The 24,371-nt window shown below is 50.2% G+C and overlaps 1 protein-coding gene across 5 annotated transcripts in view; it reads left to right on the forward strand.

Moving 5' to 3' along the window:
• Positions 1–24,371, forward strand: part of LOC140395261 (rabphilin-3A-like) — a 545,215-nt gene that overhangs the window by 478,692 nt on the left and 42,152 nt on the right. For all 5 annotated transcript variants that reach the window (XM_072482954.1, XM_072482865.1, XM_072483205.1 and 2 more), the window contains 3 exons: positions 12,904–12,983; positions 13,603–13,677; positions 23,692–23,801. In XM_072482954.1, the coding sequence (XP_072339055.1) occupies positions 12,904–12,983; positions 13,603–13,677; positions 23,692–23,801 (265 nt within the window). The remainder of the gene's footprint in view (positions 1–12,903; positions 12,984–13,602; positions 13,678–23,691; positions 23,802–24,371) is intronic.

The raw sequence follows: 24,371 nt of genomic DNA on the forward strand, positions 1-24,371 counted from the left end.
GTCTGGCTTTCATAACATTGCGTAGTGGTGTTACTATTCTCCAGAGTACTCAGAGACTTGCTAAAATTTGGCAAGATGGTAAAATTTGGATTCAATGATACCAGCAATTCAAAGTTTAATGATGACCATGAAACTATGGTCATAGATGTTTACAGTATGGAAACAGGCCCTTCGGCCCAGCTGGTCCATGCCGCCCAGTTTCTAGCACTAAGCTAGTCCCACTTGCACGCATTTGGCCCATATCCTCTATACCCACCCTGCCCATGTAACTGTCTAACTGCTTTTGATATTGCTCTTTTTCATGTAAACATCTCAGTTTGGATTGGCTTGGTGGTCATAAATATCCATCTGGTTCACTAATGTCCTTCATGGAAGAAAATCTGCCATTCTTACCTGGTCTCCATGTACCTCCAGATCCACAGCAATATGGTTGACTCTTAAAATCCCGGGCAAGCCACTCAGTTCAAGGACAATTATGGACGGGCAAAAGAGTGTTGGCTCAGCCAATGACACCCACATCCCATAAATTAATTATTTTTTTAAATTTAATGCGTGAACATTTCAACTAAAATAGGCAACAGAGGAATTTCAGATGATTGAACTGAACCTAAAGTCCTCGCACCTTTGGCAAGGTCCCAATCGTGCATTTTATTTGGTCAGAAAATTGCAGGCTGTTGCTTGTCGTTGTTTGATACAGGCTGACATTTTCCAAATCCTGCCAGCACACGTGTTTGACAGTCAATATTGGCAGCAGATATTCAGTTTTTGAACTTAAATAAGGGAAATTATGAGAGCACAAAAGTTGAGCTGGCTGAAGTGAATTGGCAAATTAGGTTAAGGGATAGGTGAATAGAGACGCAGTGGCAGACATTTAATGGGATATTTCAGAATGCACAGAGTATCTACATTCTGTCGGGAAAGAAAAAGTCTTAAGGAATAGGCCCACCTCAGGAAAGCTCGTTGACAGTGGGAGGGCTCACAATGGTAGCATGCCTCGGTGAACTACGCCACGAGGGAGGGGGGTTGGGGGCAGAAAATCTCATCCATAGTCTCAGACCCGCACCTCTCTCAAACTGAATATAGAATTCAATCAGAATTTGCCTCTTGGTACAAAGAATCCAGATAATTCCCCCCCTCCCTGGTGCATCGCAGTGTCTGAATTCACTCTCCAGTTCATTAACTGAAATGCGGTTAGCCAGTAACTGCAGTAGACACATTTACTGAGCATATAGTTACCAGGGAAAACTGAAGCTTCCAAGGTTAACCACATAGTACAGGAGGAGCCTATCATGGGTGCAAGCACTCCTGCCATGACTACCTTTAAGCCCCTTATTATTCCTTTTTTAACAAAAATTAAGCTATATATTAAACTATTTACTTACCTTCCATACGCTTACTTCACTTGCCTTACCCTACTTTGTTTACTTATATTACTTCTTATAGGCCTCAAAAACAATGGGCTGGATTCTCCGCCGTCAGGATGCTCCGTTTTGCCGGCAGTCCAGTGTCGTGTTATTCACCCTGGGGCAACACGGACTGCAACTGGATACAGTTATACTGGAAAGCAGACACCAAACTTAGACATAGGTTCAATACGATTTATTGAACTTCTGTAACAGTGCACACAGCTTGCTGTGGGTTGACACTCTACTACTCTAAGTGTGCTAACTCTTAACTAACTAGACCAGACTAGCTCTGAGCCACATGTAGAAAGTGCTAACTGAGGTATACACCCTGACTGTCGCTACAATTGTCACCAGTGGAAAGAGTGGAGTGCTGATGCCTCGTGTGTTTTATAGTAGGAAGCCCCCCTCTCGTGTTCTGTCTGGTGAATGGTTGTGTTCTGTCCTGTGTGTTGATTGGCTCACCTGGGTGTCTGACTTTACCTCGTTATGTGCATGAGTACATATTATGACACCCAGTTGCCTGACAGCGTGGGGCTGGTCCACAATGGGAAACCCCATTAACCAGCCGGCGAAGCGGAGAATCCCGATGGCGCGCTGAACCAGGGGCGTCATTCTCCGACCCCCCGCCGGGTCGGAGAATGGCCGTTGGCCGCCGTGAATCCCGCCCCCGCCCCCGCCGAAGTCTCCGCTCCCGGAGATTGGGCGGGGGCGGGAATCCAGCCGCGCCGGTTGGCGGGACCCCCCGCTGGATTCTCCGGCCCGGATGGGCCGAAGTCCTGCCCAGGAATTGCCTGTCCCGCCGACGTAAATCAAACCTGGTATTTACCGGCGGGACCAGGCAGCGTGGGCGGGCTCCGGGGTCCTGGGGGGGGGCGCGGGGCGATCTGACCCCGGGGGGTGCCCCCACGGTGGCCTGGCCCGCGATCGGGGCCCACCGATCCGCGGGCGGGCCTGTGCCGTGGGGGCACTCTTTCCCTTCCGCCTCCGCTACGGCCTCCACCATGGCGGAGGCGGAAGAGACTCTCCCCACTGCGCATGCGCGGGAAACTTTCGGCGGCCGCTGACGCTCCCGCGCATGCGCGGGGAAACTGACAGCGGCCGCTGACGCTCCCGCGCATGCGCCGCATTTCCGCGCCAGCTGGCGGGGCAACAAACGCCATTTCCGCCAGCTGGCGGGGCGGAAATCCCTCCGGCGTCGGCCTAGCCCCTCAATGTTGGGGCTAGGCCGCCAAAGATGCGGAGACTTCCGCACCTTTTTGCCGGCGCGATGCCCGTCTGATTTGCGCCGGCTTTGGCGCCAGTCGGCGGGCATCCCGCCGTTGGGGGAGAATTTCGCCCCAGAAATCTGGCGTGGCGGGACAGGGAAACCCGCCCAATGCTTTTGAAACTGGATTAAACCCGTTACACAGATAACCAACTAAAGCTGAGAGTGATTCAGCTGACTCCTGTTTCAGGAATGCAACTAAACTACAATCATCAAAAGAACAATCTTTTAATTACTAGATTAAAGAAATAATTAATGAAGTTTAATTAGTACTTATCACCTGACAACTCACCTCTTGAACTCCATCATGGGCGCGATTCTCCACTCCCACGCCGGTTGGGAGAATCGCCTGGGCCGCCAAAATTTCCCGGGACACCGGTCCGACGCCCTCCCGCGATTCTCCCAAGCGGCGGGAACGGCCCGGTTGAGTTTCACAGGCCGGAGAATCGCCGGAGACACCGAAAATGGCGATTCTACGGCACCCCCTCTATTCTGAGGCCCGGATGGGCCGAGCGGCCAGGCCAAAACGGCGGGTTCCCCCCGCCGCCGTCCACACCTGGTCGCTACAGTCGTGAGCGGTGCGTGAATGCTGGGGGGGGGGGGGGGGGCGAGGGGGTTTCCTGCACTGGGGGGTACCTCAGATGTGGGGTGGTCCGCGATGGGTGCCCACCGATCGTCGGGCCGTCCTCTCTGAAGGAGGACCTCCTTCCTTCTGCGGCCCCGCAAGATCCGTCAGACATCTTCTTGCGGGGCGGACTTAGAAAGGACGGCAACCACGCATGCGCGGAAGACGCCCGTTATGTGGCGCCGGCCGCGTCATCTATGCGCCGCCGCTTTTACGCGGGCGACAAGGCCTGGCGCGTGTAGATGACGCGGCCCAGATCCTGGCCCATTGTCAGGGCCTGAATCGGTCGGGACCGGGGCCGTTTCGCGCCGCTGTGAACCTCAACGGCGTTCACGACGGCGCGGCCACTTCAGCGTGGGGGTGGAGAATCCCGCCCCATGTGTCCACCCAACTCCAAAAACACTGGGCGGGATTCTCCACTCCCGCGCCAAAGTGGCCGCGCCGTCGTGAACGCCGTCGAGGTTCACAACGGCGCAAAACGGCCCTGGTCCCAAGCCGGAAATCGAACCTGGGACCCTGGCGCTGTGAAGCAACAGTGCTAAGCACTGTGCTACCGTTCCGCCCATCAAACTAACAAGACAAACCATAACCCAGCCCAGCAGCTGATGATAACCAGTTCATTTTTAGAGATTTACAGCATGGAAACAGGCTCTTCGGCCCAACTTGTCCATGCCGCCCAGTTTTACCATTAAGCTAATCTCAATTGCCCGCATTTGGCCCTTATCCCTCGATACCCATAGAACTGTCTAAATGCTTTTTAAAAGACAAAATTGTACCCGCCTCTACCACTGCCTCCGCTCATTCCAGACACTCACCAGCCTCTGTGAAAACATTGCCACCATGGACCCTTTTGTATCGCTCCCCTCTCACCTTAAATCTATGCCCTCTAGTTTTAGTCTCCTCTACCTTTGGGAAAAAGATGTTGACTATCTACCTTATCTATGCCCCTCATTATTTTATAGACCTCTATAAGATCAACCCTAATCTTTCTATGATCCAGGGAAAAAAGTCCCAGTCTCTCCAGCCTCTCCTTATAACTCAGACCATCAAGACCCGGTCGCATCCGAGTAAATCTTTACTGCACTCTTTCTAGTTTAACAATATCCTTCCAAAGTAGGGTGACAAAACTGTACACAGTATTCCAAGTGTGGCCGTACCAATGTCTAGTACAACTTCAGCAAGACGTTCCAACTCCTGTATTCAATGTTCTGACCAATGAAACCAAGCATGCCGAATGCCTACTTTACCACTATGAACTAGGAGCTATGAACCTGTACTCCTAGATCTCTTTGTTCTGTAACTCTCCCCAATACCCTATCATTAACTGAGTCGGTCCTGCCCGATTCGATCTACCAAAGTGCATCACCTCACATTCACCTAAATTAAACTCCATCTGCCATTCATCATCCCACTGGCCCAATTGATCAAGATCCCGTTGCAATCCTAAGTTCCCTGAAAAAGGAGATGAAAGGCTACGACCTCGAGTAGAACTTTTCCACCGATCCCCTCAATGGTTTGCTTGATCTTCTCCAGGTGCAAAAAGTCCATCAGGTCCTCCAACCAAGCCAAGACCTCCACCCAAGCAGATTACACGTCTGGCCTATTAGTGAGGCGAAGGCTAGGCCATCGACCAGCATGTTTGATACTCCAAAAATGGCCACCAATGGACACAGCTCCAGTTGAATGCCCCAAATCCCTGACATTGTATCAATAAAAGCGACCCAGAAACTAACAAGCTTGGGGCAAGACCAAAACATGTGCGTGTGATTCGCGGCTCCCCGAGAACACTGCTCACACCTATCCAACACCCCTAAGAAGAACCCACTCATGCGTGCCCTAGTCAGGTACGCCCTGTGCACCACCTTAACCTGGAACAGGCTTAACCTCGCACATGAGGATATGAAGTTCACCCTGTGAAGAGCCTCACTCCACACTCTCCTGCCCTTCAAAGACCAAGCCCAGCACCCCTCCCACTTACTCCAACCTCCTCCAATGATGAATATATCCCAAATATATGAATAGGATGGGAATAGAAGGATACGGACCCAGGAAGTGTAGAAGATTGTAGTTTAGTCGGGCAGTATGGTCGGCACGGGCTTGGAGGGCCGAAGGGCCTGTTCCTGTGCTGTACATTTCTTTGTTCTTTGATGCCTGCCCCGTCGCCAACACCTGCCCATTGACATCCAAAATCTTACTCTCCCCTAACTCAGCCATTGACAGACCCCTGTGGATAAGCGAAGGCGATGGTACCAGGGGAAATGAAGAAAGATCATGGCAAACAAGTGGCGTACCTGCAAGTAGTTGAATACATTCCCTATCGAGAGCTGGAACTTCTCTAACTCGTCTAAAACGGGGAACCTATCCTCTAGAAACATTTCCCTAAACCTTTCGAACCTCACCATCTCCCATCCCTTGAACGATTAATCTAAGCCAGATGGCGCAAACCCAAGGTGTCTGCAAATCGGAGCCAGCAGTAACATGGAACCTAGTTTAAAATGCTGCTTAAACTAGTTCCAGATTCTCAAGATGATTGTCGCCACCGGGCTTGAAGAGAATCAACAGGGGAAACAGGAGTGGCGCTGTAACCAGGGTCCTCAGACTCGACCCTCTGCACAATACCTTCTCCAGCCGCCCCCATACAGAGTCTGGATTCTGGAACCGCCCCCACAATGTATCAATATTCCGCAATTTCCGCACAGTAATAGGATAACAGATTAGGTAATGCCAACCCCTTCGACTGCCTATCCCTTTTCAAAAATGTCCTACGAACCCGAGGAGTCTTATTCGCCCAAACAAAAGTAGATATCAATTTGTTAACACTGCAAAAGAAATCCTTGGGAAGAAAGACTGGGAGACAGTGGAATAATAACAAAAACCTTGAGAGAATATTCATCTTCATCGTTTGTGCCGTTCCCGCTAGGGTTCCACCAGACTAGAAAAGTGAAGGTTATGGGGCATATCCCAGTCAAGGGCCACCTGGATACCCAGATACTGGAGGCTGCCTCCCCAGATAAGCTCCCCACCTTTGGGGGGGGGGGGGGGGGGGGGGTGCAGGGGGGCACCAGGGAACAATTCCCTCTTGCCCAGATTTAGCTTTTTTTGTACCCCGAAAAGGAGCCAAATTTCCTGAGCATCTCCCTATCTCCCCCACATTGGAGAGAGGGTCTGTAATATATAGCAACAGATCGCCTGCATATAAGGACACCCTATGCTTCCTCCCACCACATTCCATCCCTATCCATGTGGTAGACGGCCTCAACGCAATGGCCAGTGGCTCGATTGCCAAGGCAAATAAAAGCGGACACAATGAGCACTCATGTCTTGTATCCCTGTTCAGTTGTAAATAACCAGAGCTGAGGGCATTTGTACGCACACTCGTAGTAGGGGCCCTGTACAAAATCCTAATCTATTAAATAAATTGGCCCAAAGCCCTTCCCACTCAACCTTATCGAGCGCCTTCTCCGTGTCCATCAAAATAATCACCTCTGGTTCAGTCCCTAAGGATACTGACAGCACAACATTTAACGATCTAATATTGGCCGACAATTACCAATTGTCTTTAACAAATCTAGTCAGCTCCTCCAAAATCACCCTGGTAGGCAGGGCTTCAAATTCATTGCCAACAACTTGACCAACAACTTAGCGTTAGCATTTAACAACGAAACAGGCTGATGCAACCCCCATTCCATGGATCCCTGTCCTTTTGGATCAAGGAAATCAATGCCTGCGTCAGCGTGGCCGGCAACATCTCCTGGGACACGGAATCATTAAACATATCCAGCAGAAGTCGGACCAACTGGCCGGAAAACTGTTCATAAAATTCAATGGGGAATCCATCCGGACCAGGTGCTTTGCCCGTCTGCATTAACCGAATACATCTCATGATCTCCTCCAACCCAATCTGCCTCTCCAACTTCTGCCTCTTCTCCTGCTCCACCTCCTGGAAGGTCAACCCATCCAGAAATTGCCTCATTGGTGAACCCTACTCCGGGGACTCTGACCAATACACCCATGGTAAAGGGCCTCAAACACCTCATTAACTTCATCTGGGGCAGAAACAGTTACAGAGGGACATAGATAAGCTGCAGTGCTGGGCTGAGAGGTGGCAAATGGAGTTTAATGCAGAAAAGTGTGAGGTTATTCATTTTGGATAGAATAACAGGAAGACTGAGTACTGGGCTAATGGTAAGATTCTTGGCAGTGTGGATGAGCAGAGATCTCGGTGTCCATGTACATAGATCCCTGAAAGTTGCCACCCAGGTTGAGAGGGTTGTTAAGAAGGCGTACGGTGTGTTCGTTTTTATTGGTAGAGGGATTGAGTTTCGGAGTCACGAGGTCATGTTGCAGCTGTACAAAACTCTGGTGCGGCCGCATTTGGAGTATTGCGTGCAATTCTGGTCGCCGCATTATAGGAAGGATGTGGAAGCATTGGAAAGGGTGCAGAGGAGATTTACCAGAATGTTGCCTGCTATGGAGGGAAGATCTTATGAGGAAAAACTGAGGGACTTGAGGCTGTTTTCGTTAGAGAGAAGAAGGTTAAGAGGTGACTTAATTGAGGCATACAAGATGATCAGAGGATTAGATAGGGTGGACAGTGAGAGCCTTTTTCCTTGGATGGTGATGTCTAGCATGAGGGGACATAGCTTTAAATTGAGGGGAGATAGATATAAGACAGATGTCAGAGGTAGGTTCTTTCCTCAGAGAGTAGTAAGGGCGTGGAATGCCCTGCCTGTAACAGTAGTGGACTTGCCAACACTAAGGGCATTCAAATGGTCATTGGATAGACATATGAACGATAAGGGAATAGTGTATATGGGCTTGAGAGTGGTTTTACAGGTTGGCGCAACATCGAGGGCCGAAAGGCCTGTACTGCGCTGTTATGTTCTATCCTGTCTCCCGAGTCCCTTTCCTGCACTATCTCCTAGAAGGCAGTCTGCCGCCTCAGCTTGTGAGCCAACTGGCCTTCTCCCCATACTCCTAGAAAGTCCCAATCGAGCGCTGCAGCTGGGTCACCGCTTTACCCATTGACAACAACTCAAAATCTATTCGCAATTTCTTTCCGTCTGCCAATAACTCCAGCATCGGGGCAATTGAGTACTGGCAGCCCATCTCAAGAATGGAATCCACCAGCCTTAGCCTCTCCAACGTACCTGATTTATCCCAGTGCACCTTAAAAGAGATTAACAGCCGTCTTCAGGGCATCCCAGAGTGCGGAAGGTGAGACCGCCTCATTCCTGTTGAACTCAACAAACTTCCCAATGGCAGAGGATATACACTCACAAAATCTCTTATCCGTGAGCAACGCTATGACCAATCTCCACGGGGGCCGCTGAGAGCAGCCCGGCTCCAACATCAGGTCCACAAAACCGCAGAGCATTATCTGATATAATGTTCGGCGAGTCCCCCGCCCCCCCTCACTCCAGGGAGAAGAGACCTACCCACCACAAAGTCAATCCAGGCCTAGACCCAATGGACATGAGAGAAAAACATAAAATTCTTTATCCTTCGGAAACTTAAACCTTCAACAGTCTGCCCACATCATCTGTTCCATTGACACCAATAATTCCTTCGCTATCCTAGGTAGACTCAGAGACTTGGGACTCGACCTATCCAATCTAGGATCCAAAACACAATTGAAATCCCCTCCATAATTAGCTGATGTGAATCAAGATCTGCGATAGACACCAACACCTTATTAATGAATATCATGTTATCCTAGTTTGGTGCATGCGCTTTGACCAACACCATCAATGCCCCGCTATTACGTATCTCCCACCTGGGTTTGCCAATATATTACCCGCAGAGAAAGCCACCCTCTTATTAATCAACAGAGCAGCCCCCCCACACCCTGCAATCAAAACCAGAGCGATATACCTGCCCCACCCCTCAAGTGGGTGTCCTGTAGAAAGCCCACATCCGCCTTCAAACTTCTAGTGTGTAAAAAATGGGACCTTTTTCCTGGGCAATTTAACCTCTTCACATGCCAAGTTAGCAATCGGACCGGGGGTCTCTGACCCCCCGCAAAACCTGCATCAACTCCGGGCCATTGCAAGATGGCCGCCACATTCCCAATAAAGCCAGTCCAAAAACTAAGGAACCGCCACTGTCACCTCTATCCCTTCCTCACCGCCCTAACCCAAAGACCAAAAAAACAACTAACAAAAGTACAAAAGCCCCCTTTCCCCTACTCCCTCTCCCCAAACAAAATAGAAACCTTACTTTACCTTAACCCCCCCCCCAAACAAGCTGCAAACATATCCCCTTCTCCGCTCCTGTTAACTAGCTATGCTGCTAGCCAGGTGACCCCCGCACAGGGTAGAAATTAAACTCAACTATGCAGTACATCAACAATCAAACCCCTGGCCCAGACCAAACTTTCATACAGAACGCTGAAGGAAAATCAAAAACAACCAGCCCTCCTCAAACCCCCAAAAAACTCAACTGTGCAATATACAAACCCCAACTTCACCCAGAACTAACACCCACCAACCAGCCCAGGCATAGCCCCAATCCCTGCTCACATTACAAAAATCCCCTCTAAAGTATAAATACAGGTGAACTTAATGAACAAACAACAAACTCATTAATACTCAACACTTTAGTTCACCCCCAGTCCGTGCTTCCTGTCAAACTAATTTGCATTCTCTGGCGCATCAAAATAATATTCTCTGTCCTTGAAGGTTACCCAAAGACCAGCCGGGTAGACCACACCACAAGTTCTTGCACAGTGCGGCCTTGGCCTTATTGAACGCCTCACGCTTTCTCACAGAATAATACAGTGCAGAAGAGGCTCTTCGGCCCATCGAGCCTTCAGCCTATCACAGCTCTGCCCCAACATCCTGTGCTTATATTGTTCTTTGTATAATGCCCGAACTCTCCAAGCACCGCAACTCAGTGTCTACCTTTGGGAGTAAGGCATGGGGGCCGGTCGTGCTGTGGAGTGTCTGGGCTGGGCCTCTGGGTTGACAGAAATACATGCCTTGATTCCTTTTATTTTGCCCAGACTCTTCTGGAATTCCTCCAAATACTTCCTGACAACCTTATATATGTTTCTGTTGTCCATCTGAAAATCTGCTGTCAATCAAAGCCAATCACGACCCAACAGGTTGGATCCTGGCCCTTGCACCTCTATCACAGGCAGCCAGACTGTTTGTTGCCCATTGGTCACCGGGGTCATGGTGGTTCCAATAATGCGAATGGTCCCCCTGCATACGTCGCCTGTGGGGTCCCAAACTTTGGCATAATTAAACACAGGCGTGATCCAGATCGCGATGTCCTGCAGAGTTCAGCTAAATTCCGTGAGACGTCTCGAGTGTCGTAAATCTCGCAAGATTCAACAGCCTCGTCCCGACACCAAGTCGGGCACGACGAGGCTGGCAAATTGTGCCCTTTGAATCCGGAGCAGCTGGGTACAGGAAGCTTTTAATTATGCCAAAGGTTGGGACCTTACAGGAAGTCAACAAGATTACCTTCTGTTGGGCCTCTCCATTGATGCCATTAGCCTGGAAAAAGCACCTCATTCGCTCTGTATACTTGGTCCAATTTTCTTGGCCTGCATTGAAGGCCTCTAATTTCCCAAAGAGCGGCAATTTTAAAAAGTATGTTGCGTGGCAATATCCCAAAGTGGCTGGACACCCAGAACAGGAGTTACAGTTTATTTTGCCTCGTCGCCATTTAAAAGACCCAGAAAGCCGAACGGTAGGGTGAATGCTGGTTTATTCACGGTCACAAGAATTCTGCCTACGGCAGTAAATATGCACACAGAGTAAAGTTCCATTGGGACAACCAATACATCGGTCCCTGTCCAGGCCAGCCTTTATACAATGTTACTGTGAGCCCCAGCTGGGCAAGCCTCCGCCCACTAGTGGGGACGCTCATATTTCACTAGTCCCACAGGGAGATCAATCAGGGTATCCCCGTGGCCTCATTTGGGATGGGGGGGGGGGGCAGCATAACTATAGTTCATCATTTTTCAAAATACATTTTGGTACCCAATTCTTTTTTTTCCAATGAAGGGCCAATTTAACGTGGCCAATCCACCTACGCTGCACATCTTTTTGGGTTGTTTGGGTGAGACCCACACAGACAGGGGGAGAATGTGCAAACTCCACACAGACAGTGACCAGGGGCCGGGATCGAACCCGGGTCCTCGGCACCGTGAGGCAGCAGCGTTAACCACTGCTCCACCGTGCTGCCCGACGAGAGACCATGAAGATAGTCAGCAAGAAAAATAATGGGTAAAGATGTTTCTTCTGAACTGCCTAAAGAGTGATGGGAATCTAGAACTCGCTACTCGAAGGCGTTATTGAATCAAATAGGATGAATACATTAAGAGAAACCTAGAAAAGCATGTGAGGGAGAGGGAATCGAGGGTAATCATGATAGATTTAGAGATTAGGTCAGATGGATGGCTCCAGTGGAGCATAAACACAGGAATGGACTGGTTGGGCCAACTGGCCTGTTTGTCTTATCATAGAATCATAGAATTTAATAATAATAATCTACTTGCAGTGCAGAAGGAGGCCATTCGGGCCATCGAGTCTGCACCAGCACTTGGAAAGAGCACCCCACTTAAGCCCCAAACCTCCACCCTGTCCCCATAACCCAGTAACCCCACCTAACCGTTTTGGACACTAAGGGGCTATTTAGCATGGCCAATCCACCTAACCTGTTTATCTTTGGCCTGTGGGAGGAAACCGGAGCACCCGGAGGGAACCCACGTGGACACGGGGAGAACGTGCAGACTCTGCAAAGACAGTGACCCAAGTTGGGAATCGATCCTGGGAGCCTGGAGCTGTGAAGCAGCAGTGCTAACGACTGTGCTGCCGTGCTGCCCTTCTGTATTTCCTATGTAATCCTGTGTAAAGTCAGACATTGTGTGGGAAACTGAAGCCCAGAAATTACACTAAGCAATGCAGTCATAGTTAATATGTCTACATTAAAATTTCTTAACCTGCTATTTTGATCTGTTTTGCATTAATATCCCTGCTAAAATAGTGGACCAATCACACAATATAATCTTCAGGCTTGAGCATTTGCTGTACAATGTCATAGGGTAGCACAGTGGTTAGCACAGTTGCTTCACAGCTCCAGGGACTCTGGTTCGATTCTGGCTTGGGTCACTGTCTGTGTGGTGTATGCACGTTCTCCCAGTGCCTGCGTGGGTTTCCTCCGGGTGCTCCGGTTTCCTCCCACAATCCAAGGATGTGCAGGTTAGGTGGATTAGCCATGATAAATTGCCGTTAGTGTCCAAAAAAAGGTGGGGTCGAGTTACGAGGATAGGATGGAGGTGTGGGCTTGGGTGGGGTGCTCTTTCCAGGGGCCGGTGCAGACTCGATGGGCTGAATGGCCTCCTTCTGCACTGTAAATGCTATGTTTCTATGAATATCATAACCTTTCAACTGAAACCATCAGGCCATACTTCTTCAATAAGTACGTTATATTCTTAGATGCACAAATGAGCAGTTTAAATGATGGAACTGAATTTACCTGGAGGATAATGGCTATTGAAATGGATTACAATTTTAAACCAAAATAAATGCTGTGATTGACTGTTTAATTCTCATTGATAATGGTTTAGTTAAGAACCTTGCACTTTATGTTCACAGCTACATTGGGAGCACTGGAATTCAACCTAATATATGACCAGGTCAATAGTGCTTTGCACTGTACCATCATAAAAGCAAAGGTGAGCTGTCTGATTTACTCATTTTCTTGTCGGACTCCATAATCAAATTCAAAGTGAGGATACTGGGTCACCAAACAGATCAAGACAATTTCTGGTCCTCGATAATAGGTGGTTCCAAATGTTTTTATTTCAAAGAACTGTTTGTGTTCCTGCTGTCTGACATACCCATGTATGGCAATATGTTAGAATGTGTGGTGATATGTTAGAATGTGTGGTGATATGTTGGAATGTGTGGTGATATGTTAGAATGTGTGGTGATATGTTGGAATGGTCATTTCAAAAACACTCGGTGGTGAGTCAGTGAGAACACTGCTTTCAGAGAAGTTGGGAGGCACAAAACTTCAGAGATTTCAGCATCCAGTTCCGACCAACAGGAGGAAAATCTCACACTGTCAGCTGTAAAGCTGCTACATGGTTCACATTTGCCTGACTTCAACCCCTTCCAAGTGGTGCGGGTCTGCAGTACTTAGTATTAAACTGTAAACCCATTATCAAATCAAACAGGCATTGTTGGAGGTGGTGATCTGATGCTCTTTACATATGGCTATATTGTGAGATTCAGCTACAGCCTTATAACCCCAAGTGTTTACTGGGCATTTGTGACATTCCTACCTTCCAGGGACTGAAACCCATGGACTCTAATGGCTTGGCTGATCCATATGTGAAAATACATCTCCTGCCTGGAGCCAGCAAGGTAAGATGTCCCTGTCAGTTTGTAAACACATGTTCATGCCATCTTCTATTACTCCTGGTGCAAGATGCACTTTGTTCTATGCCCACTGTAACACATGGGGGAGTAGCTGTGCCATGATGCACGTCACAATTACATTAGTTGTGTTTCTGTGGCTGTGAGATGTATGGGAAGTGTCTGTGACAAGTTAACAGTTGAAATGCCATCTGCACAACAGTTTTGGAATTAATATTAAATTTCTTCACGTACCTTTTTAACCATGTTACAGTGAGCAGAAACACATTGAGGTAGATCTTTGTGCAATACTGTAAATACATACTGGGTGATAGTTATTTGGTTTAGACTGTCACACAAAGCCAAAAGCACAGTGCAATATCTGTCCTATAATGTTTCCCTTACTCTCCAACACCTCAGCGTAAGGACTTGGGGCGTGCTTAGTGTGGGAGCCCTGAGTTTCCTGATGCTTGGCCTGGCGAGGCCGTCAATGGTATCAAACGTTAATTGGTCCGCTTAACGACGTCTCAAGGGCTTCACGTGCAAATGATGGTCCCGCCGGCTGTTTCGCCGGAACCATGCCCGCCAGCTCCCTACCAACAAGGGGAGCAGCACTTAAACCAATCCCGCTCAGCAAACCCCACACAGCTCACAGCCGTGCCACCAAGGAGACCAGCCCCACGATTCGGGAATGCTGACCTGGACATGGCCGGATTGTTGGACGTGGTCAAGACCAGATGGGATGCCCTGTTCCCCCCAAGGTCAGCCACAGGGCAGCCAGCACCACCTAGGTGGAAATGGCAGTGACCGTCAGCTCAGGGATCGTCACCATGAGGACCCGCACCCAGTGCCATAAGAAAGATCAACAATCTCCACTGGACCGCACGGGTGGGTGGCACCGGCCCCCCAGCACCAGCCCTGCCCACCCCTCCTCCCCCCGCGCCTCTCCCCGGACAACAGTCGTGGTCAGGCTTCTGGGGCACAATCTTGTGAGCACCTCACAGCTGCTGATGCACATCAGGTGGAGACAGGAACGCCCAGGCGAGACAGCAGTCAGAGGTCTGCTGGATCCCAGGACCCAGCAAGGTCCCAGTGAGATGCTGGGCCTCTGGACCAGGTTTACCTGGAGCTGATGCAGTCGATATGATGCAGTCAGAATATTCGGAGGTAGATTTCAGCGACACTCTAGCAGGTCCATAGCTGATTTGAGGAGTCCCAAAGACTATGGGTGCAGGAGATAGCACTGGCAATGTGTGGCACAGTGGCTGACACTGCTAGGGTGGCGACCGCAATGGAGAGCCTGGTACACTGTCAGCAGCATGAGTGGAGGTGTCCAAGGCCGTGGCTGAGCGACTCGACAGCATGTCCCAGTTGCTGAGGGACGTGTCCCAGTCCTGGTGGGCATTGCCAAGGCACTTCAGAGCATGTCCCAGTCACTGGGGGCATGTCCTGATCGTGGTTGGCATTGCTGGGGCGCTCCAGTACATGTCCCAGTCACGGTGGAGCATCGCGGCACTGCACTGCCGACAATGGGCAGTCACCAGGGCTGGCAGTGCTCGATAACATAGGGGCAGCTGGGGACACATATGTACAGCATTAAAAAACATTGCTCCGAGAAATATGACACCTCTTGCGGGCCAACCACCAATCCCCCAGGCATGAAAGTCCTGGATTTCCCCACCCACAAGGCACACCATGTGCAGGTGATGGGTGTGAGTGAGCAATCAGAAGACAGGCAGGAGTCAAACTGTGGCATAGATTCTGGAGCACCAGCGCTCAGCGGGTTATCACCACCTCCCTGCCTCCCAGTGACCCGCTGACAGTGCTGACATAGTCCCGTCATCCTGGGGTGATGTCACACAGACCCTGGGAGGATGGAAGAGGGTGTGGGGGCTTGGAAATGGGTGGGGATCCTGGTTGATGAGTGGCCGGCCCTCAGGGTGTGGGGCAGGGCCTTGCACATAGGCCGCCACCTCGAGCCTCTGTCGAAGCTGCTGCTGCCACCTTCTCCAGCATCTGGCCGCCTGGCCTGCTAACAGCACTACGAGGACAGCCTCCGTGAGGTCCAAGATATCATCCATCCCGTGTAATAACTGTAAGGAATTGGAGAGGGTGTGAAACGAACAACCAGCGAAAATCATCCACCCCGGGACCCTCCAATTCCCCTTTGCTCTCCCCACGCCAACCCCACATCCCCTGCCATCCCTCACGCCCAGTCCACGCACCTCCGACCGCAGCGGGGGACCCTGGTCACCAGACCCTAAACCTTGTACCCCAGTCACCTGCACGTAATGTGACCTGAACCAGGCGCTGGTCCCGTCAGCAGTGCGCACACCCAACCTCTGATCGCAGAGATGGCCCCAGTGCTGAGGCCCAGCCCCTGAGTGTTCAGATGTTGGCTGCTGCATCCATGGTGGTGCTTCCAGCAGTGTCCAGGCATCGCGCGGTCTGATTGAGGTGTTAAGTAATAATTTCCACATGCTACATGGCGCACCCATCACAGGAATCCACTTGGGAGCTGTGAAGTGCTCACTTACTACGATTGCCAGTTCCCTATTGGCAATAGCCTTCAGCCACGCAGCCAGAGGCCTCCATTGTCGGTGGGAGTTATGGGTGGTTGGTGGGACAGACAGGCAGGTACTGGGTTGCCCCCGTAATGGGTGTACATGATCCAGGGAGTGGCATGTGCACTGTGACACCCTTCCGGCCGAGCCCCCCCCCCCCCGAGCACCGGGGCAGCAACCTCAGTGCCCCGGGGTTCAATGTCTGGGAGCGAAGATGGCTACTCATCTTCTCGGGTACCTGTAGCAGTCCTTCAGCTAGCTTCACATTTTTAAAAAGGAGAACTACTCAGCACCACGTGACCACTTGCTGAGGAGGCGGTTAGATCACCGGAGGCCGTTAGATAGGGGGACCCTCCCATTAATTATATGGACATTGGCCTTAAATCGCGATTATTGGTTCTCGCCATGCCACAGCAAGATCCTGATTTTGCCAACATGAGCGGCCCAGTTAGATCGTAAACCGATCGCCGTCTGGCACAGTTCTCGATTTTGGCCTCTCCCGCGATCTAACGGCCGCGTCGCGCTCTCGCTCAAGCGGGATGCAGCCATTAAATCGCACCCTTGATCTCAGCCAAGGTTTAAAATTGGATAACTCCCAGGCCCAGATTTGATGTATCCCAGGCTGCTGTGGCAGGCTAGGGAGGAGATTGCAGAGGCTTTGACAATCATTTTCAAATTTTCTGTGGTCATAGGAGAGATGCCAGAGGACTGGAGGACAACCAATGTGATTTCACTGTTCAAGAAGGGTGGTGGGGATAAACCAGGAAATTACAGACCAGTGAGTCAAACTTCAGTGGTAGGGAAACTATTGGAAAAATGCTGAGAGACAAAATTAATCTCCAATTGGTGAGGCAAGGATTAATCAAGAATAGCCCAGTAAGAAGTCTTACAACACCAGGTTAAAGTCCAACAGGTTTGTTTCAAACACTAGCTTTCGGAGCACGGCTCCTTCCTCAGGTGAATAGCCAGCATGGCTTTGTCAAAGGGATGTTATGTCATACAAATTTGATAGAATGTTTTGAAGAGGTGACTGGGTGTGTAGTTGATGTCATCTACATGGACTTCAGTAAAGCTTTTGACAAGGTCACGCATGGGAGATTGGTCAAGAAGGCAGGAGCCCATGGAATCCAGGGCAATTTGGCAAATTGGATCCAAGATTAGTTTAGTGACAGGAGGCAGAGGACAATGGCCACAGGTTTTTGTGAGTGGAAAGCAAGTCCAGTGGTGTTCCGCAGTGATCGGTGCTGGGTTCCTTGCTTTTTGTAGTGTCTATTAATGATCTGAACGTGAATGTCGGAGGTATAATCAGTAAGTTCGCAGATGACAGAAACATTGGTGGTGAGGTAAAGGGTGAGGAGGGAAGCCTTAGCTCAGAGGACGATATAGACGGGTTGGTTAGATGGGCAGAAAAGTGGCAAATGGATTTAACTTTGTAAAGTGAGGTAATGCATTTTGGGAGGACGAACCAGGCAAAGAAATACCCCAAGAATGGGAGGACATTAGGAAGTACAGAGGATGTGTGTTGTAACCTGCCAGCTTACCATTTGCTGTGGACTAATGACAATCCCACAATCCTGTGGGAGTATGAGCTTCTCCAATGAGGGGGGGGGGCGGAGAAACCATTAGTAAACTCCATGTATAAATAAAGCTGGCCAGTTTAGGAACCAGCAGGAAGGAGTGTGCAGCAAGGGAAGTTGCTGCTGCTGTTATATATATATGTTATTGTAAATAAATGTTATTACTTTGTATCCTTAAAACTCATGCTGGATTCTTCGTGGCCCTCACAAAACTGGCGACGAGGGTTAAAGTGAATAGCTGTCTACACTGCTGAAGCCACCTCCCTGGATTTTTGTTGGATGCAGGTTGGAAGTTGTTTTCTATTATACCATGCCTCTGTACGGACGTTTGGATGTTTTTGATGCTGCGCTGGAAAGCTGGAACCAGTACGCACAACGGATGCGTTACTATTTCCGGGCAAACAATATCACCAAAGCCAAGCGCCAGGTGGTCATATTGCTCACCGCCTGCGGCCCGCATACGTTTGGGGTGATTAGGAGCCTTACGTACCCAGCTGCGCCGGACACCAAAACGTTTGATGAACTTGTGAATATAGTGGGGCAACATTTTAACCCAACCTCGTCCACGATAGTCCAGCGTTACCGGTTTAATACCGCTGAGAGGACCCCTGGAGAATCCCTTGCCGATTTTCTATCCAGGCTACGCAGGATTGCGGAGTACTGTGACTATGGTGAGACCTTGTCAGAAATGTTACGCGACCGTTTGGTTTGCGGTATTAACAATGTGGCATCCCGGAGTAAGTTGTTAGTTGAGCCAACATTGACTTTTCAACAGGCCATTCAAATAGTATTGTCCTGAGAGAGCGCAGAACGAGGAGTGCAGGAGCTACAGGGAATGGAAGTGCATGCCTTGGGGCGCAACCCCTTCCGTCCGAAAACGTCCCCCCGCACTCCTGCGGTACCTTGGGCGAGGCGACGTCCGGACCGACGCCAGTGGCCGTCGGACATTCCTCCCCGAAGGTAGCCTTCTCCAGAACCAATGGATGAGGAGCCATGTCCGTGTCAGACTTGTAGGCGCCGGCCCCGTCGCGGATGCTGGTCCTGGGAGCGCCAGAGGCGCCGTCGTTCCGACCGAAACTGGGACCAGCCCAGGGTCGTACCTTCCATGTGGATGAACCTGCGGCGACTACTCCTGAGGACGTGGAGACGGAGGATGACTGCCTGCAGCTGCATTGTGTGGCAGCTCCCAGTGTGGCCCCCATTAAGGTGACAGTACGGGTCAATGGTCACCCGCTTGAGATGGAGTTCAACACCGGCGCAGCGGTCTCCGTGATTGCCCAGAGGACATTCGACCGCATCAAGCAGGGTATACAGATATACAGACCCTTACATTAACCGACTCACAGGCCAGGTTGGCCACCTACACGCGGGAACCACTGGACATTGCAGGAACAACAATGACCCCTATTGTTTATGGACGCCAGGAGGGGCGTTTCCCACTTACCGTGGTGCGCGGCCATGGGCCCAGCCTGTTGGGTCGGGACTGGTTGCGCCATTTGCGGTTGCAATGGCATCACATCCTCCAAACAGTTTCTGGAGGGTTGACTGAGGTGCTAGGACGATACCCAGATATATTCCAGCCTGGTTTGGGGAAAATAAAAGGGGCCGTAGCCCGTATCCAAGTCGAACCAGGAGCCACGCCACGCTATTTCCGGGCGCGCCCGGTGGTAGAAGGGGAGCTCACTCGTTTGGAGAGTTTGGGTATTATCAGGCCCGTCCGTTTTGCTGACTGGGCAGCACCAATTGTACCTGTAATGAAGCCAGATGCCACAGTTCGCTTGTGTGGCGACTATAAACTTACAGTGAATACGGCTTCCCGACTCGACCGATATCCAATGCCTCGCATAGGGGATCTCTACGCGAAGCTTGCAGGTGGACTCTCATTCACAAAATTAGATATGAGTCACGTCTACCTGCAGTTGGAGCTGGACCCTGCCACCCGACCATATGTAACGATTAATACACACCGGGGCCTGTATGAATATACACGGTTGCCCTTTGGAGTATCCTCTGCCTGCACAATTTTTCAACGTGTTATGGAGGGCATTTTGAGAGGTTTACCACGTGTTGCTGTCTACTTAGATGACGTTTTGATTACAGGGACGTCGGAGCAGGAACATTTGGAAAATCTGGAGGCTGTCCTTAGACGCTTTTCGGAGACTGGAGTCCGTTTACGTCGCACAAAGTGCGTATTTCAGGCTAAGGAAGTAGTCTACCTAGGCTATCGGGTGGACCACGAAGGCTTGCACCCCGTCGCAGCGAAGGTGCGTGCGATTCAACGGGCCCCCGCCCTCGACTGACACTTCGCATCTTCGTTCTTTTCTCGGTCTCGTAAACTATTATGGGAAGTTCCTCCCCAATCTGGCAACTACACTGCTAAAGAAAAATCACGCCTGGGTTTGGGGTCAGCCGCAAGAAACCGCTTTCCGGCGGGTAAAGCAACAATTGTCGTTGTCTGGGTTACTAACCCACTATGATCCTGGAAAGCCTTTGCTCGTCACATGTGATGCATCCCCGTATGGTATTGGGGCCGTCCTGTCCCACAAGATGGAGAACAGGGCCGAGCGACCGATAGCTTTCGCCTCCCGCACATTGACTGCAGCGGAGAAAAAGTACGCGCAGATCGAGAAGGAGGGCCTGGCAGTGGTTTTTGCGGTGAAACACTTCCACCAGTACGTGTATGGCCGCCATTTCACTATCGTGACTGATCATAAGCCTCTGCTGGGACTTTTCAGAGAGGATAAGCCAATACCGCCCATTGCTTCCGCACGGATCCAGCGCTGGGCTTTGTTGCTTGCTGCATACGAGTATTCTCTGGAGCACAAACCAGGAACGCAGATAGCAAATGCCGACGCACTGAGCCGATTGCCTTTATCGACCGGCCCCATGTCAACCCCCACGACCGGTGAGGTGGTTGCAACCCTAAATTTTATGGACACCTTGCCTGTCACGGCATCACAGATCCGTGAGTGGACCCAGACGGAGCCAATCCTGTCAAAGGTTCGGCACATAGTCCTGTATGGTGGGCATCATAGACAGCTCCCAGGCGAGTTGCGGGCATTTTCCTCCAAGCTGTCAGAATTCAGCGTTGAAGACGGCATCCTCTTGTGGTGGACGCGTGTGATTGTCCTGGTAAAAGACCAGGAGCTGATACTAACAGACTTGCACAATGGGCATCCAGGTGTGACCAAAATGAAAATGTTGGCCCGGAGTTATGTCTGGTGGCCAGGCCTTGACACCGACATTGAGAAGGTGGCCCAAAACTGCTCCATTTGTCAGGAGCATCAGAAGCTTCCGCCGGCCGCGCCCCTACATCACTGGGAATGGCCAGGGCGGCCTTGGGCACACTTGCATGCAGATTTCGCAGGCCCTTTTCAAGGATCCATGTTCCTTCTATTAATTGACGCCCAGTCTAAATGGCTAGAGGTGCATAAGATGCAGGGGACAACGTCCTGCGCAACAATTGACAAGATGCGTTTGTCCTTTAGTACGCATGGCCTCCCCGAGGTGCTGGTCACGGATAACGGCACTCCATTCACGAGTGAGGAGTTTGCGAGGTTCATGAAGATGAACGGCATACGCCATAGCCGCACTGCCCCTTACCACCCGGCTTCAAATGGGTTGGCAGAGCGTGCAGTGCAGACATTCAAAAGAGGCCTAAAGAAGCAGTCTTCCGGGTCAATGGACACGAGTCTGGCTCGCTTTTTGTTTACGTATAGGACCACCCCCCCATGCGGTGACTGGGGTAGCTCCCGCAGAACTCCTAATGGGCCGGAGACTTCGCACCCACCTTAATATGGTTTTCCCGGACATTGGCGCAAAAGTACGCCGCACACAAGAACGGCAGGGACAGGGATTTTCTCGGATTCGGCCGATTCGGCAGTTTGCGCCTGGTGACCCAGTGTTCGTTCGGAATTTTGCTGGTGGTGCCCAGTGGGTTCCTGGCGTAATCTTTCGCCAAACGGGCCCTATATCTTACCAGGTGCAAGCCCAGGGTCGTCTCCAACGCAAACATGTAGACCACGTTCGGTCCAGAAGACTATCCCCTCAAAAGATTCCCTGCTCCCGGAGCTCATTTCTACAGCCCCAGAGACAAGGGAAGGTAGTCCTCACAATCTTCCACTGGTGCCTCACTCGAAGGTCGTTACAGGTCGTTACAGAACCGAATGGAGATAGAGACGCTGACATGACGGAGGCAGCAGACTCTGACTCCGAGATGGAGACACAGGACGCATCAGAGGGGGAATCCTCGGGTCCACGGGCCGTGGATGTACAACCGTTGCGCCGTTCATCACGGAAGCGCCGGTCTCCGTCTCATTACACGCCGCCTGATCCAGCGCCGCGTGCAAATGGTGTCCGGCCTGCGGCAAAACGAGTCCGACGCCCTCCTTCGCCAGGGTCTTCGGTGGATTCCTTGGACTTTGGGGGGGGAGGGATGTTAAAACCTGCCTGCTTACCATTGTCTGGGGGCTAATGACAATCCCACAATCCTGTGGGAGTATGAGCTTCCCCAATGAGGGGGGCGGAGAAATCATTAGTAAACTCCATGTATAAATAAAGCTGGCCAGTTTGGAACCAGCAGGAAGGAGTGTGCAGCAAGGGACGTTGCTGCCGCTGTTATATATATATAATATGTTATTGTAAATAAATGTTATTACTTTGTATCCTTAAAACTCGTGCTGGATTCTTCGTGGCCCTTACAAAAATGTGCATGTCCATAGATTTCTGAAGACATCAAGGCTTGCAGATAAGGGCTTTAGGAAGCCATATGGGATACTTGGCTTTATCAGTCAAGGCATAGAATATAAGAGCAGGTAGGTTATGATGGAGCTGTATAAAACTCTGATTAGCTGGAGTACTGTGCGCAGTTCTGGTCGCCGCACTATGGGAAGAAAGTGATTGCACTAGAGAGTGTGCAGAGGAGATTCACCAGGATATTACCTGGGCTGGAGTGTTTCAGTTATCAAGAGAGACTGGATAGACTGGAGTTGTTTTCCTTGGAGCAGAGAAGGCTGAGGGGGGGACTTGATTGAGGTGTATAAAATTGAGGGTCACAGATAGGGTGGATAGAAAGGATCTTTTCCCCTTAGCGGAGGGGTTAATAACTGGGTGGCACAGACTTAAGGCAAGAGGCAGGAGGTTTAGAGGGGATGTAAGGAAAAACCTTTTTACCCAGAGGATGGTTGGAATCTGCACCTCACTGCCTGAAAATGTGACAGAAGCGAGTACTCTCACCTTATTTAAGAAGTATTTAGACAAGCACTTGAAATGCCACAGCATACAGGGCTACAGGCCAGAGCTGGAAAGTGGTATTAGAGTAGAAAGATGCTTGATGTGTGTGGGCATGATGAGTCGCAGGGCCACTTGCCATGCTGTAAAAACTCTGAGGTCCAAAATGGAAAGTGAAGCATTTACCAGAAGGATGGGAGGAGGGAAGTCAACATTTGGGTCCTTTGAAGCATTTCACATCAAACAAATTGACAAAGAAACATTGGAACCACCCACCAGAAAAGGTGACTTACACATCCTGTCAGTTGACAGAGAAGCCATAACCAGAACGGCAGAAGAAATATAAATACATTTTCAGTATGAATCACCTAACCAGATGGAGTTCCCTTAATTTAATGGTGAGTAGATGTACGCACTGATACAGTAATGAGCGCATTGTACTGAATCAGCTAACCTTATTAAACTTCCCTCGGAAGTCCATACCCTAACAGGAGCCATTGACCTCAGCAATGACGGGCAGGGATATCGAGAAGAGAAAACAAAACAGCCAGCTAAAATGTCAGAATTGTTGACGTTTTTTGAGACACCCCAAAGTGGCAGTCTGAGGAATTGAATAGGTTGACATCTGACATCTTTATTTTCCAATTATATAGTCAAACAAGCTTCGCACAAAAACACTGCGCAACACCCGAAATCCTGTGTGGAATGAACGACTAACGTACCATGGAATCACTGAGGATGATATGCAGAAGAAAACTCTCAGGTGAGAAATGTAGACACAGTAGAAAGAAAACCTTCTAGCAATCTCAAGCCAATCAGCAAACTCTCCAATAATCTTCACCCAACTCAGAAACTTTTGGGAATATTTTGCCCACTCCTAACACCTAGTGATCTTCAAGTTAATCAATTTTTCAGCATTGAACTAAGGTGCTTGATATCTCACAGTTGGTCTCTGCCTATCTATCTCCTTTGACAGTCCTTCTTCACCTCGTTTGTTTTTTTCCCCCCTCAGATTTTATACATTGGATATGGATATGTTCAGGAGAATTCATAATTACTTATAAAAGCAAATTACTGCATAGATGATGTGTGTGAGGGTTGCGGGGGGGGGGGCCCTGCCAACTATGTTCATATTTTGGTCCTGACCAAAGCTGGAGGATTACTGGAAGGAGGTGTTTAGGGTAATCTCTAAAGTGGTGCACATGAAACTGGACCCGGACCCTCGGGAGGCCATATTCGGGGTGTCGGACCAGCCGTTGTTGGAAACGGGCGCAGAGGCAGACGTTGTAGCCTTCGCCTCGTTGATCGCCTGAAGGCGGATCCTGTTAGGGTG

The sequence above is a fragment of the Scyliorhinus torazame genome, chromosome 1 (genome assembly GCF_047496885.1).
Source record: "Scyliorhinus torazame isolate Kashiwa2021f chromosome 1, sScyTor2.1, whole genome shotgun sequence".
Lineage (NCBI taxonomy): Eukaryota > Metazoa > Chordata > Chondrichthyes > Carcharhiniformes > Scyliorhinidae > Scyliorhinus > Scyliorhinus torazame.